This window comes from Phodopus roborovskii, unplaced genomic scaffold, assembly GCF_943737965.1.
Source record: "Phodopus roborovskii unplaced genomic scaffold, PHOROB, whole genome shotgun sequence".
Lineage (NCBI taxonomy): Eukaryota > Metazoa > Chordata > Mammalia > Rodentia > Cricetidae > Phodopus > Phodopus roborovskii.
The window spans coordinates 22421510-22436679 of record NW_026126469.1 but is presented as its reverse complement, the minus strand read 5'-3'; the positions used below and the strand labels follow the sequence as shown (position 1 = coordinate 22436679).

General features: G+C 42.3%; 1 protein-coding gene across 1 annotated transcript; it reads right to left on the bottom strand.

Moving 5' to 3' along the window:
• Nucleotides 1–1076: 1076 nt before the first annotated feature.
• Lrrc58 (leucine rich repeat containing 58) lies at nucleotides 1077–15170 on the bottom strand. The gene is made up of 4 exons (XM_051191457.1): nucleotides 14624–15170; nucleotides 6473–6601; nucleotides 5146–5423; nucleotides 1077–2586 (listed from the first exon to the last, which is right to left on the bottom strand). Exons 1-4 carry the CDS (start codon nucleotides 15112–15114, stop codon nucleotides 2378–2380), a joined length of 1107 nt encoding a protein of 368 aa, XP_051047414.1. The 5' UTR covers nucleotides 15115–15170; the 3' UTR covers nucleotides 1077–2377.

Genomic DNA, 15170 nt, shown 5'->3' with positions numbered 1-15170 from the left:
CATGCACAAGGCCCTGGATCTATCCCTATAATCCCCATCTCTGCAGAAAGACAGCTGCACACTGTTCACAGAGTTTAACTATACACATAAAAAACCACAATAAACACTCTGCTGAAAGAAGACCATAAGGCAGGCATATCATATGCCACAGGCTGGAATATTTATATTTAGGAAAGATAAAACACTATACTGTCTTTCTAGGAGGCTGGAAAGTGTATGTATGTTAGATGCTCTATTTACAAGGCTATTTTACAAGTAATCTCTAAAAAGCCATTCAAGCTATTACTTAGGTCAAGAATGACTATTAATCAAGAAAGTAGAAATATTTAAACCAGAAGAATATGGTCCCATCAATCTGGACATTTTCCATGAGAACATTCTAGATTAACTAAAGTCATCTAATTACAAAGCATTTACAGTTTGACACTTGGGTACTGCCCAAGTCATCTGTGCCTTTCCTAATCGTGCAGTAGGCAGCTTACAGCTGCTCACTTGGTGAAATGCAAAGACTTTATAACATCATTCAATTACATTTGCAGTAGAAAACATCACTTTTATAAACACAAAAAGAAAATTTCTAAATAAAAAAAAATAATCTTACTACACTATTTTGAGGAAAAGGTAAGGGGATCACTATAGCAGCGTTTCACAACTGCAGCCACGAAACTCTCGTGTTTCATGACGTAACACAAACACACACAAACCCTGAATTACCCTAAAATCCACTAATACAATCTACTAAAATAAAAAATAATATATACAAGAAACCTAACATGCAAATATTCTCAGCTTCTAACAAAGCACTCTTTAAGAGAACACTGGACGCCCTAATGTAATCTGAAACTACCTTTAGCACTTACAAACCAGCCTTTGTGCTATTAATTCAAGTTGGTTATTTAATCATCAGTAGTGAATTAAGACATATTCTGATGCCCACTTAGGAAAATTTGTTAATTTCCAATGACAATAATCTGTTACTATTTTTCTCCTACATCTCCTACATCTTAAAGGAAAACTTTAATGTTTTCATTCCTGTTTTATCGATACTTCGTAGTGTTCAATGGTTAAACCAACTTTGTGAACTATTCTATTGTGGATGAACATACTAAGCTCTATTCTGACTACCTTCAACTGTCATGTTATCTAGTTGTAGTTTTTCTTTCAAATGCAGAAAGTTTTGGTTAGTATACAACACAAGCAAAGGAGGCACATTTGACAGTTCAAATCCTCCCCACCCCCACGTTGGGACGAGTTTTCGAGTATATAGCCCAGGCTGGCCTCAATTTCACTATGGTGCCTAGGCTAACTCTGAACTCCTGATCTTCTGCCTCTACCTCCCAAGTGCTGGTTTGGAGGTGTGCACAGCCATGTCCAACTTCCCCTCATTTAGTCCAATATTATAAAGCAGCTTTTCTTAGATTACTTGCCATCTAGATTTTTCTGTCAAGAACAATTATTCTGTCTTTTGGTAAATAGATGGATCGTGACTGTAGCCTCCTATAAATGTGAAAGCCATGCTTGTAAGAGATCACTGCAGTTAACAAATTGAAGTTGAGGTGGTCAGAGAAGTAGATGGTGGTGCACACCTTTGATGCCAGCACCAGGAGGTAGAGGCGGGTGAATCTGAGTTCCTGGCCAGCCCACTCTACATAAAGAGTTCCAGGCCCACAGGACTTGGTATTATCTACACAGTTGTTTACCTAGTCTGTTAAAGCCTATTTCCTAGTGTTTTGCATAGTGTCAGGTTGTAGGTTGCTCTGAAATCATTTTTAGAATAAGCTTCCATATCCTTGCTAGGATTAAGGCACTGTAACACATCATAGCTAGATTGCATAAAGTCAGGAACAATCACACAAAACAAGAACTGAAGTTTGCATATTCCATTTAAAGGTGATAGTCCTTACTGTACTGGTTAGTTGGTCACAAAGGCTCAAGCCCAGGGGTGACACAAGCAGAAGGCTCATTCTATTTATGGCAGTGTTCAGCACAAACCAGGACAACTCTCGTAGTACAGCTGTCAGGGTGTCCTACTATAATCAACCCAACTGTCCCAGGTGACACCACTCAGGCAGATTATGACTGCTCTTCAGAGTGTACCATTGTGTTAGTGTTTCATCAAAGACTTAATTGAAAATTGTGACCAACCAGTTGAATTTTGAACTGCCATTTATAATAAATTACACTCAAAAGAATCTAAACATGGAACTGAACTCAATCTTGCTAAATGGACAGACAGAATGCGAAATCTTTCATGTCACTGCAACTCTTACATGGACATTCAAGATGAAAACACAAAGGTTTCCAATCATTTTCAAGCTCCATTTTCTTTTTTAATCATCTTTGCTTAGTTTTAGTATTTTTCAACACCCACTGCTGCTCAACCAAGAAGAACCTTCTGCATCCTGTGTGCAGCAACACTGGCTTCATCTTCTGAGTCAGACTCACTCTGGGATGTAGAGCTGTGTGTGGCAGAGCTGCAGGGGGAAGAACATTCTGGAGAACACAAATAGTGCATCAGGGGGAGGCGGTACTTCCCGCAGAAGTCCACAAACTTAATTTGTCTGACACAGCAGTCAAAATAGACTCCTAGGGAGAAGAATATAAGAAGTCAGTAAAAGCACAAAGACCCAGAGTCCTTTTTCTAGAGAAACACTGCATCTCAAGCTTTAAGCAGAAGTATTCCAGCAATCCCTTCTCATAGCACAGTGTAGAGAAATAATGGATGACGTTCCAGGTAGCAATCTAATTGCTAAGAGAAGGCAAGGGGGGCTCTTGAGATGGCTGAGCAGCCAGGGAGTTTGGGAATCAATTTACCTCAAGACCTAGCAAAACCACTCCTCAGTGCACCAAAGGGTGCACAATCATATCACAAAAACATTTGCTCAACTATGTTCATAGCAGCTATTTGTAATAGCCAGAACCTGGAAACAACTTAGGTGCCCCTCAACTCTATCAATGGATAGAGAAAATGTGATACATTTACACAATGGAGTACTACTCAGCAGTAAAAAAACAATGACATCTACAAATGGATGGAACTAGAAAAAACTACCCTGAGTAACCCAGACCCAGAAAGACAAACACCGGACGTACTCACTCATAAGTGCATATTAGATGTAAAGCAAAGGATAACCAGCCTACAATCCACAAATGCAGAGAAGCTAAGGAAAAAGGGGAACCCTAAGAGGGACACACATAGAGGGCTCCAGGAAGGAAAACTCACAAAGATCCACCTGCCTCTGCCTCCCAAGTGCTGGGTGGCATTCATTAAAGGCATGCACCACCACCACCTGGAGAGAAATAATTTTTTTAAAAATTAAAAACAAACAAACAAACAAACAAAAAAAAAAACTAAAAAAAAAAAAAATCTTACAACGCCCCCTCTCCCCAAAACTGGTATTTCCAGTGGGTGGTGGTGGTACATGCCTTTAAGGCAGATGCAGGAGGATCTCTGTGAGTTTGAGGTAAGCCTGTTCTACAGAGCAAGTTCCAGGAAAGGCTACAAAAGCTACCCAGAGAAAACAAACAAACAAAAAAACTGGTATTTCTCTTACGGTTCTTACTTAAGACCTCCTGAACTACTGTCCTTCAGTGGAATAGAGCTACAGCCAGAGCTGAGAGGAAGGCAACGGACTCTACAGATCCTTTAGAAACACCTTACCATCCCCCCACTGCAGAATTGTGTCTTAAACTTCAAACCTAAGTTTCCCAACTACCCTCTATCACATGACGAACCAAAACAGAGTGATCTGGTCTAATCAAAGGAGACCTCCCCATTGCTAACCTTTTTACTTATTTAATTTTTAAAGGGAAGACCTCACTTGTATCCCTGGCTGGCCTGGAACTCTGTGTAGACCAGGATGGCCTCCAACTCAGAGCTCCATTTGCCTGTGCCTCCTGAGTATGGGAATAAAGGCGTGTGCTACCAGGCTTGGCTCCCCTACAGCATTTTATGGTTTATACTCTGATCAATTTAGAAAGTAGACACATTCAATGGGTTTAAAATAAACCCCTCATAACTGTGTTAGCTTCCCATAGTACTAGTCATTGTAAGCTTTCAAACCATACAAAGAGAAAATGTCTCATAAATGATGATTTTTAACTTAACAGTTCAACAAGGAACCTGGGGTGGTGATAGGGAAGCATGTAAAATGATTGATTTTATTTAAGTGATTTATCAATGTTATCTGAAATTTTAAACTTGTAATTTTAAAGGCATTCCTAATAGAAACAGTTCTTTAGAATACTGAAGAAGTCAATGAAAAGGCAGCGAAGAGAGGAGAGTTTCTTTCTCTTTAGAGGAACACTTCCAAAAGGACGGACACTGGCCCACTGGGTTTCACAGGAAGCAATGGTGGGAATGCCTCCTACAAGTCTTCACACCCTACTTTCAACAGTCCCCTGCCACTGTCACAGCCATTTCTAGACAGAGGCCCACAGACAAAGACAGCAACCCTTGCTCTTGAGAGGAGGTGATCAAACCAGCTCAGAGAATGCTTTTCTTCTTAAACTCAGTCTTTATCTTGTAACAATATGAGAAATTTACCTGTTGTTTTCTTTTTACCTATACAATAATGTTAAGACACAAGATGACCCTTTTTTGGGGAAAATCTTACCTGGTTTTGCTATCATTACGTAACGTTTTCTTGGTATTTACATTTATCCTCACACCAGTGCCTTTCTATAGCTTATTAAAAACAGACTTATTTAAAAGTGTTAGTTGTCTCCCAATGCTCTAAATGCGAATCTTAGACTATGGAGTTGAAGAATATAAAGTTCTTTTGTTCATCCTGAAATGGGCACAGTCTGCTGATACACATCTCTAAGTGTACCCTAACTGTATCTGATACAATGAATAGTGAACCTTCAAATAAACATGGAAGAACTGTTTATATTTCTTTGTATTTTCTTTCATTTTATCACTGTACTTTCCTCATAATGTTCTAATACAGGATGAGATTCCCTGGGTATTTTCCTTGTGTTTGAAGTCAAAATTAGTATGAAAATAATTTTTAAGAAGAAAGGAGGCTCAGGGAGTTAAATGTCTTACTACTTTGTATGAAAGAAGCTTTATAAAACAACACAACATTAAATTTTAAACATGGCTAAATGAATTTGAAAAGGACCAATATTCTATTCACTTACCACCACATTTTGGGTTTGGGCAATTGCTGGCTGAACCCAAGTATCTTAAGAGATTCCCAGGAAGGTCACAGGGAGTGTAAGAAATACTTCGGATCTTAATGGTCCTTGCAGCTAATTCCAGCAGAGTTGGAGGGTCGTACGTTAAATCTCTAACGAACCGAACAACCAGTGGATTTCCTCGTAAACTCAACTCTTCCAGATGGATAAGGTTGAGGATCTCTCGAGGCAGGTAAGTCAGTAAGTTATTGTGGAGACTGAGAGAACGAAGTGAATGCAACCTGGAATGAACACAACACAGAAGCCAAAGGTAATGAAGCACGGCTACACACATTTCTAAATGTGCACAAACACATCTGTGTGTGTATACACAGGCTTTGAGCCTCCCATATGAAAGAACAATTAGGACTGAGGTCAACAGAAGAAAAAGTGTCTAAAATGAACTCAGAATAGTCTTATAAATGCTATCAAAGACTTTCCTTCTGGGTACTTAAAACACTTAAAGTACTCTGATGTCCTAGCTGGGACAAATGATAGATTTAAGGACATTGGAGGGCCTATTTTAGCACTTACAAAAGATTTCAGGTATGCCATAAATAATGACCCTTTTCATTATAAAGCCACATATGGACAGGAGTTTGCTTAGCATCAGATAAAATCTGCCAAGTTCCTCAAGAAAGTTATGCCAAATTACTATTTTTTTCTGTTACAAGAAGCAAGCTGAGGGGCTGGGACAGTCAGTAAAGCCTCTGCCTTGCATAAGGACCCGAGTTCGATCCCCAGCACCAACGTGAAAATGCCAGTTAAAAATGTCAGGTGTCCCAAAGGCAGTGCGCTGGACCTTCTGGCCAACAAGTCTAGACTGACTGGTAAACTCTCCAGGCTGATGACACCCCATCACAAAGGAAGTGAATGGCATCTGGCCTCCAAAATGAGCATGCAAACCTATACCTACCTGCACACAGACATACACTCTTGCAGAGACACATATGCACACACACACATACACAGCCAGCTGAGCAAATACTTTGAGGAATAGACCAGAACACTTAAATAAAATTAAAAGCTACTCAGCTTATAACAAGCTGCAGAGCTATTAAGCACTGCTTTTTTTTTTTTTTTTTTTTTTTTTTAAAGCATACCTATTTCTTTGCCTTTTCTTTTTAAATCAACGTCTTACTATGTAGCCCAAGTTGGTCTTGAACTTAAGAATATCCTGTTGAGATTATTGGCATACTCTTCATTCTTTCCAATATATAAAGCACAAAGAGAGTTCCAGACAGTGACTCATAACCACAAATGGCTGTCTCTATAAGCCAAGACTACTCACTGTGAAAGCTGAGGAGGCACACTTTGGATTTTGTTGTCACATAACACCAAGTAATTCAGAGAAGGTAGATTTGCTAATTCTGGTGGGATTTCTTTAATGAAGTTTCCTCCAAGGTATAAGCATTCTAAACTGTAAAAGAAAATTTAAAAAAGCAAATAAATACAAGTTGGTCAAGATACTTCATTGTCTCTACTACAATGGACACATACTCATTCACATATTTTACTCAGGATCTGCTCTAAGCTAGCCAGTGGTTCTCAACCTTCCTAATGCTCAGGCCCCTTAATCCAGTTCCTCATGTTGTGGTGGCCCCCAACCATAGCTTATTTTCATCGATAAATTATAACTGTGATTTTTGCTACTGTTATGAATCATAATGCAAATATCTGATACACAACTGATCTTAGGCTACCCCTGTGAAAGGGTCATTTGACCCCAAATAGGTTGCAACCCAGAGGTTGAGAAATACTGTGCTAAGCAGTTTCCAGAAAGTGAATGCAAAACAATGCATGATTAAACCACCAAAACAAGAGAACAGTTTAGGGGACTGGAAAAGAATATGAAGGGTCACAGCAGCTCTCATGGAAAAGCTTCCCCCAGCTGGGACACGAACTTAGTCCTTAGACAGGGAAAAAACATTTTGGCCTGGGCAGTGATAGGTGGATCTCTGTGAGTTCAAGGCCAGCCTGGTCTACAGAGTGAGTTCCAGGACAGCTATTACACAGAGGAACCCTGTCTCATAAAAACCAACCAACCAACCAACCAACCAAACAAACAACCAACCAACCAAACAAACAAAAAACAAACAAACAAACAAACAAAAAAAAAAACAGAGGGAGGAAAGAAAGAAGATATAAGACTCTGGATAGAGGAGGGGGCTTTGAAGACTCAATGGGCACACCTGTTAATAAAAGAGATTTTTTTCCTCGAAGATCCCAGACAAGGCTGGAGACGATAAGTTAGTTAGAAGCACCCTGCAATCCATGCTGGCATGCTTGTATTTGATTCACAGGCAAAGGGAAACCCCATAATCTTGCCCTTCATCCAAAATGGGCAGAGAACTGTCTCCACCCTCTGATCTTCAGACAAGCTTTATCTGTTAGAGTACAATCACCACAGAAAACCATATACAAAGTTTCTTTGCTCTTAATAAAGCAAGTACATTCTTCAGAGTTAAAGTTCTAGTTAACCCTGATTATAAACATCTTCAATGTAGGATATATAGCAACAAGACATAATGCTATTTTCTGATGATTGTAGAAAGGCTCCTTCCAAAGGAGTTTTGCAGGGAGGTGACAGTCAGCTCTTAACAGTATTCATAAAAATAAAGAGCGTACACACACAATGTATTTGCAACTTTCCTACTATTACTTTTGGTTTTGTTACTCTGCTCAGAACTATTGTTCTTTCAAAGACTTTCAAATAAAACACAAGTAAAATAACAAAATACCAGCTTTAAAGTGGGGGTGGGGTGGGGGGAAACCAGGCTACTACACTGTCAGCCAAAATAGGAGTTATCTGGTGGGCATTTTACTTTTTGCCCCTATGTGTGTGCAAACGTGCATGCATGTGGAAGCCAGCGTGGACTTGAATGTCTTCCTCAATTACTCTCATATATGAGGCAGTCTCTCCTTTGAGCCTGCAGTTGGCAGATCTGCCTGCTCACCAGCCTCCTTTGGTGACCCTATCTCCACTTCAGACCATATCCCCTTGACAACACCTTTTTTGAAAGTAACTTGATGGTGTGAAAAAGGTACTATTCTGCACTTTTCACCTACAGATCTGCAATTTTCTAATTAGTGAAATTTAGTTTTGTCTCTGTGTTTCTGATTATTTGCATATCCTCAGAGCATTTCTGGTTCATACCATTTGTCCATTTCCTCATGGTTTAGACAATTTCCATTGCTTTGTTGAGAGCTCTGCTGCTAAATACATGCTCTGCATAACTTTGTTCCTTTGTGACCTACTTTTTGCTTGCTTTAGATGTATTATAAGATTCATGTTGCCTTTGTAAAAGGAGCAATTCAGAAGCTGTAGTTTGTCATCTGCCTCCTTACTGGATGCTCATCTCCCACATAACCACAGTGTTCCACTTAGATGTCTGTTACTTTTTGCTCCCAAAAGCTACATTGCAGACACATCAAGCTTCTAACTCCTAAAACTTCCTGTTGGAGTGTTACTTAATTCATATGAAGTGTTTCTTTGTTCCTTTAAATCCAGTTTGTTCTAGATCCACTTCCCCTGATTATCAATATTGCTTCCAGCTTTTGCTGTTAGCATTTACTTCATTCAATTCCACCACTTACTGTCATAAAAATTAGGGCCAGTTACTCTCTGCTTATTAAAGATAGCATAAAACACCTAGTCTACAAATATGAACATCTACCATGTGTCAGGCACTATAGTGTCAATCACTTGTCTCTTAGAGCAGATAGTACTCTGCCTCCTGAGCTGGGATTAAAAAGGTGTGCATCACCACTGCCCAGAGGAAAGCTTTCTCTTATGAGAAATGTGAGCAGAGCTGAGTGAACTGACAAAAAGCGGTCAGTGCAATGCAAAGTTATAGCACAGCAGACTGAAGAGGAAACGCGGTAGTCGGAACTCAGCAGTTAACAGCTGGCCTGGGAAGGTCGGATCACAAAGCCTGGAAGGATTTTGAATTTTATCCTAGGTATGATAGGTGGGTTTTAATATTTAATTTTGTGTTTATGTGCATGCATGGGTGTGTGGTGCTCAGAGAAGCCAGAAGTCATTGGATCCCCTGGAGCTAAAGTTACAGGCAGTTTTGAGCCACCTGACCTGAGTGATGGGAAGCTAACTCCAACCCTTTTCAAGATGACTCTCAGAGTCATCTCTCCAGTCCCCTGCTGGTAGATGGGTTTTAAATGAAAGCTGGTTGCATTATTTTACTCACAGTTAGCTGGATGAATGTGTGCGACTGGAAGCAATACAGTTGCCAGAAATATCTTTTCATTTTTAATTTACTAGTGTCTTTTTCTTTTACTAGTGTTTTTACGTACCTCTCATGCACAAACAGGGAACAACTTGATTGTTGATATGTTAGGGACTAGGGTCTATAATGATCTATCTCAGTATATTGTCTCTCTTTGGTGCTGCCTTTTCTTACTGGCATAGTTTCTTTTCTTTCATTCTTTCCCCCTACTGTTCTGAGCCACATATGATATTTCCATTTTGCTGGCAGATGTCCTTCAATTTCCTTCCATATCTGGCCTCATTATCTCATCAGTCACTATAGTCATTTGTAGCTGACTTGTTTATTCTCTTTCGCAGGTGCAACGGTCATCTATAATAGCTCTTAAGTGTTTATATGGTGAACGCTTGGTCCCAGCTGGTGGAAGTGTGTCACTAATGGCAGACCTCTGGGAGTTATACTCCTTCCCTGGTTCCGGCCATCTGCCATGTTAATAGCCAACCTCTGCCACACATGCACTGTGTACTGAGCTGCTTCCCATGCCTTCCACCACAAGGCCAGCACTGTCTGAGACCGAGTCAGCTCTTCCCTCAAGTTGCTTGTGTCAGGAACTTTGTTCCAATGAGGCAAAAACAGTCGTCAAGGAAGCTACTAAGTGATTCACAGGCAGGTAGGCGTACAGAGCAGGAGAGCAGGTAAGATAGATGAGGTGGACCATGGAGCAGAGCAAGGTGGGATCCAAGGACTGGGCACTCCCTGGGGAATGAGAGCCCATTCAGGTTTTGGATGGGGCAACTTGATTTCCTCATGAAACTCAGAATGGGCAGCAACTTAAGAATTATGAAATGTTTATTTCTAGAATTCTACATGTAGTATTTCTGGGCCACAGTTGATTGTGAGTACCTGAAATCATGAGTAGATGGAGGAGACTACTATGTATTTTTTTTTTTTAAGACTTTTACTTGTGTTTTTCATATATCTCCATTCTAAAACTTCTCTTTCTGTTTCATGGAAAATTTTCTTCCTTTCCTTCTCTGAGTTAGAAAACATACTTAGGGCGTTCCCACTCCCTTTTACAGGAGTAAACCAACCACTTTCTGATTGCATTTAAAGCCTCTTCTATAAAATGGAAGATATTTGGCATTGTTATTGGTACAAAAAACAAAAACAAAACAAAACAAAAAAACCTGTGGTTAGGTATGTCATAGGCCCTAGGGGAGAGCCAACTATTATTCTATTAAATGGACAGGGCATTAAAACACTGCTGTTGACTTACTGCTGTACACAGACAAGTGCATCTATCTCTCAATCATCAGAGAAGATTCTTCCTGATGTAGATGGCAACTAGTACAGAGCCCTGCACCTGCTTAGCATGCAGAGATCCAGAGACTGAGGAGTGCTCAGCCCTAATCCATTTCACATTCCAAAGCCCCAAGGCTCAGGATCCTGAAGTAAAAAGGGGTGGGAAGTCTCTAAGCACCAGAGGTAGTAGGTAACGTCAAGAAAGCAGTATTTCCTAGACACAAGAGGGCTGTTGTATATAACAACTCACAGCAATTGTGACAGCATGCAAAGACCTGTGCAAGCTCAACCCTCACAAAATCCAACCATGAACTGGATATTAACACAAAGTCCCACCAGTAGCTGAGAAATTATTTAGGCATTTGATGGCTGCTGGGGGTGGGGTAGAGTCAGTTTTGTAGGTCAACCACACTTCAGGTCAGGCCCCACAATCCAGGAGTAGCAGGGTAACATCAACATTGAATTTGGAGGGTTTAAGGACAAAACGGAAAGAGAATTTGAAGTTGGTTAGGTAGGGAGGTAGTATCAAACCTAGCAATGTGTGTAGAGGGGTGATGATCTGCTAATACACTGTATGAAATTAAAGAAAGTCAACACAAAGAAATGGACATCCACAAATTCAATGTAAGGTTTTAAATAGAGAAAGGGTTTTATTTAAATTTTAGCACATTTTTCTACTTATCATCTTGTTGAGTTACCTCATTCCTAAGATAGCCACTGTAGAATAGCTTTAACATTCCACAGATTCATTTTTAGCCTTTGTTTTTGCTGCAACCCTCATATATTTATCTTTGAAAATTACACTGAACAGACAACATGGGAGGTTCACTAAAACATAGGACACTGCTTTTTTAAAAGATCAGAAAAAGACCCAGAAAACTCATTTGGCTCAGACTCTCAGTCTCCCCAATAAGTTTCTGAACTGAGAGGAATAAAACCTAAGTTTGTCAGAAGAATGTCAAAGTGTGAACCATTCCTACCTTTAAGCATTGTAAACTACAAGCAGAGTTAAGACAAATCTAAGGCCCAGGAAAACCTGGAGAGGCCAGTGGCATGTTAAGGCAAGTTTTGTTATTCTTTCCTGGAATGGTGACAGGTAGAGAAAGGGACATTTTTGTACACCATATGCTTTGTGTAATTTTAAAAAAACTGTTCTTCTTGACTGTTCTTCAAAAGGACAGAATCTTCATGTGTCAACATATTAGACTTGCCTAGCAAGTGGAAGGTCATGCGGTCCACCCTCAGCACCGGGAAGGGAGGAGAGGAGGAACACAGCAGCATACCCCAGCACACAGTACACACCAGGGTTACAATGAGGAGAATTTACACAGATTTTGGAAGAACATGATGTTCAAGTGACTATAACACCACCTTCATTTTCCAGCATTTCAGAATAGTTGGAAGTCTTTGAGAACTGAACCACTGAGCTCTCACTGGGGCAATGATTTGGCTCCAAGCAACTCATTCACATCTCAGCCTCCTCATCCGTGAAAAGAAGGAAATGAACTAGGTCATGGTCGAAGCTGCTTCTTTCTCTAGGAGTACAATTCTGCATGACCCCATTGGTCTACATCCAACTAGAACTTATTTTCTAAGCCTTTGCTGATTCCTATCAGTATAGTACTGAACAACAAAAAATCACCATGCAAAAAGTCCCAGAATTTGTCAAGCCAAAGACCATAAATCAGGTCAACCAGGTATAAATGACCTGACATAGTTCTCTGGATCACATGTGCCAACACAACAGAAGCCTAGATACTTGGGTCCTAGCCCTACCTGGCCACTGGAAAATCCATGGATTTGGTATCAGAGACCCTAGAAGGTCAAACCCAGTTCTACTACTTAATGGGTTTTGTGATCTTGAGACCTCCTTTCTCTGAGTTTGTTTCTACCGCTAGAAATAGAACACCTCATCTTAGACTCATAGAGAATGCTAGAAGACCTATGACACAGCCCACCCTTTACCTACTTTGCCTACTTTTTCCATGTGGAGATAATTCTCTCCATGGGTTCCTCTTAATATGCTGGAATTGAAATCACACAGTATTTCAATTAAAAGGAACCAGAGCACATCAAATTAACATAAATCTCTCCTTAGCTGTCCTACATCCTATCTCTTCCTAGCACTCTTGTAGATTATCATCTCTATTGTATCACAATGGTCTCCTAAGCAGACTCAAAATTCCCCTCTCTCTCCAGCCTCTCCTCACTCCACTGGAACAAGACACATGTGCATTCAGAATGTAACCCACACTCTACAGAAGCCTTCAAGCTGTGCTGACAGGCTGAGTGGCCCCAGTTTTAATGTCACTGTCTAGCACAATGCTCATCTTTCAGCAGTTTGGCCATTATTCTCCTTGCTTCGGGACTTTCACACACACCCTACTCTTTACTTGGACTGATCCCAATGGCTCACAGTACTTAACTTGCCCTGGTACTTCCTTCAAAAGCCTGACTCAAATGCCAAAACAGGTCAAATCCCTGTGATTCCATCTCAAGGTGCTCTCACAACCAGGATTTATTGCTAAGCACAACTTAATAAGAAAATCCATAAATGTTTAGCATCTCTTCCCTGTGCTAATATAACTTGTTAGATCCATGTAGGCAGGACATGCTCAGCAAGTCACCCTAGAGCCTAAGGGAATGTTGGAGACACCAAGTACCCTGCAAACATCTATCAAGGAGCAAATTAAGGGACACAATGTCCAGATGTCTCATTCTGCAAATAGAACACATTAAGTGAGTGACCTGCCTAAGGCTGAGACATTAATTTTTATTCCCAGGTCCATGTTTTCCCTGTTAACTAAAATGTTCTCTCCTGCGCCACATTCTTTTAACTTGGCTAATCCAATAAAGGAGCTGAAAATATTTAACAAACAGAAGATACTTCTTTGTTGCTGTTTTACTTCCAACTCCCCTGCAGGTCACCCTAGGGAACTTTCAGTACCCTTTTTTTCTGTATGTCCTCATTCCATTAAATTCTACACTGTTGAATAAATAACCTACTAGGTTAGGTAGACAATTCCTGTAAGGAAGAAATGATAGTCAATCAGATAAACACAATGGTGGGATGAGCGAGATGAAGGAGTTCGGCTGTAATTGTCAGGGAACAGAATAAAGGAGGCACAAGCTGGGCTGTGGCGTCCCAGGCAGAGGCAGGGAGATCTGAGCTCGAGGCCAGACTGGCCTACAGAGCAAATTCCAGGTTAGCCAGGGCTACACGGCGAAACTCTGCTTCGGGGCGACCCCCCTCCCAAAAAAAGTTAAAAGGAATCGCAGGAGCGACTCCTAAGGTAAGATTTGGAAGTGTGAGTACCCCAGGGTCAAAGGAAGCGCCCCTGTGACGAGGCTCACCCAATCCACATTTAGCAGTGACAAGCTGCCTTTTCTATAGGGTGGATAAGTGCAATGTTCACTAACTCCACTAATGGTACTTCGACAATCGCTGAAGAGAAGGGGGAGCTGCAAATAGAACGAAAAGGAAGGGACTAGATCAGAGCACCACGATAAAAGCACTGCGATGCAAAGGCACGGAAAGTCAAGGACGGCTTTCCAGTAACCTCCGTTAATGGGTGCCCACTTCGCCTCCTCTCTAGACTCAAGAAACAAGGCGAAGCCGGGTTTCGAGGCACCCTGGAGGGCAGAAGCCAGCCTGGGCTACGGAGTGAGTTCCGGAGCTCACTGTTTGGGGGGGGGGGGCGGTCAGAAAAAAGAACGCAGCTAAACTGCCTGGAAGACCTGCGTAGACCAAACACAACGCAGACGCCACGACCCACTCAACCTTAGCTACGTGTTACCACCGGCGATGGATGGCCCGGCAGTCCTCGCCTCCAACTGGGTTGGGTGCCACGGAGCTCGGGCCACCGCCCAGCTCTCCACCCTGCCCGCCCCCACGACCCCGTCCCGTAGCCTCTCACCGCTGCAAGTTCTCGATCTCGGCGGGGATGCTCTGGAGCTGGTTGCCGCCCAGGCTGAGGGTCTGCAGCGCGCGCAGCTCCAGCAGCGAGGCGGGCACCTCCTGGAAGCAGTTGCCGCTGAGGTTGAGCACCTGCAGGCTGCGACAGAGCGGCGACTGGGCCAGGCCCTTGGGCAGCGAGCCCGGGCCGCCGAGCCGGTTGTTCCTGGCCAGCAGCGTGCGCAGGCCGCTCAGCGTCAGCAGCTCCGGTCCCAGCGCCGTGAGCGCGTTCCCGCTCACGTCCAGGAGCTGGAGGTGCGGGAAACCGCTGCCCAGCGCCCGCGGCAGCGACGTCAGCCGGTTGTAGGGCAGCAGCAGCCGCAGCCGCAGCAGCGCCTCCCGCGAGCCCCGCCGCTCCTCGGAGCGCGCCTCCAGCTCCGACTCCAGCGTCTCGGTCGAAACGCTCAGGCGGGACCAGTTGAGCTCGGCGTCTCCGATCGCGGCCTCCTCCATCCCGCCCGAATCGCAGGCCGCCGCCGCGGCGCGCCCCGGAACCTGCTGCGAGCGCC

What these genes read in the sequence shown, in the direction of transcription:
- Lrrc58 (XM_051191457.1), bottom strand. Translation starts at nt 15,114, where the DNA reads ATGGAGGAGGCCGCGATCGGAGACGCCGAGCTCAACTGGTCCCGCCTG. An exon ending in GAGATCGAGAACTTGCAGCG is followed by an intron (nt 6,602 to 14,623) that starts GTGAGAGGCTAC and finishes TTTCTTTTACAG; the next exon opens with TTTAGAATGCTTATACCTTG. An exon ending in CCCAAACCCAAAATGTGGTG is followed by an intron (nt 2,587 to 5,145) that starts GTAAGTGAATAG and finishes TCTTCTCCCTAG; the next exon opens with GAGTCTATTTTGACTGCTGT.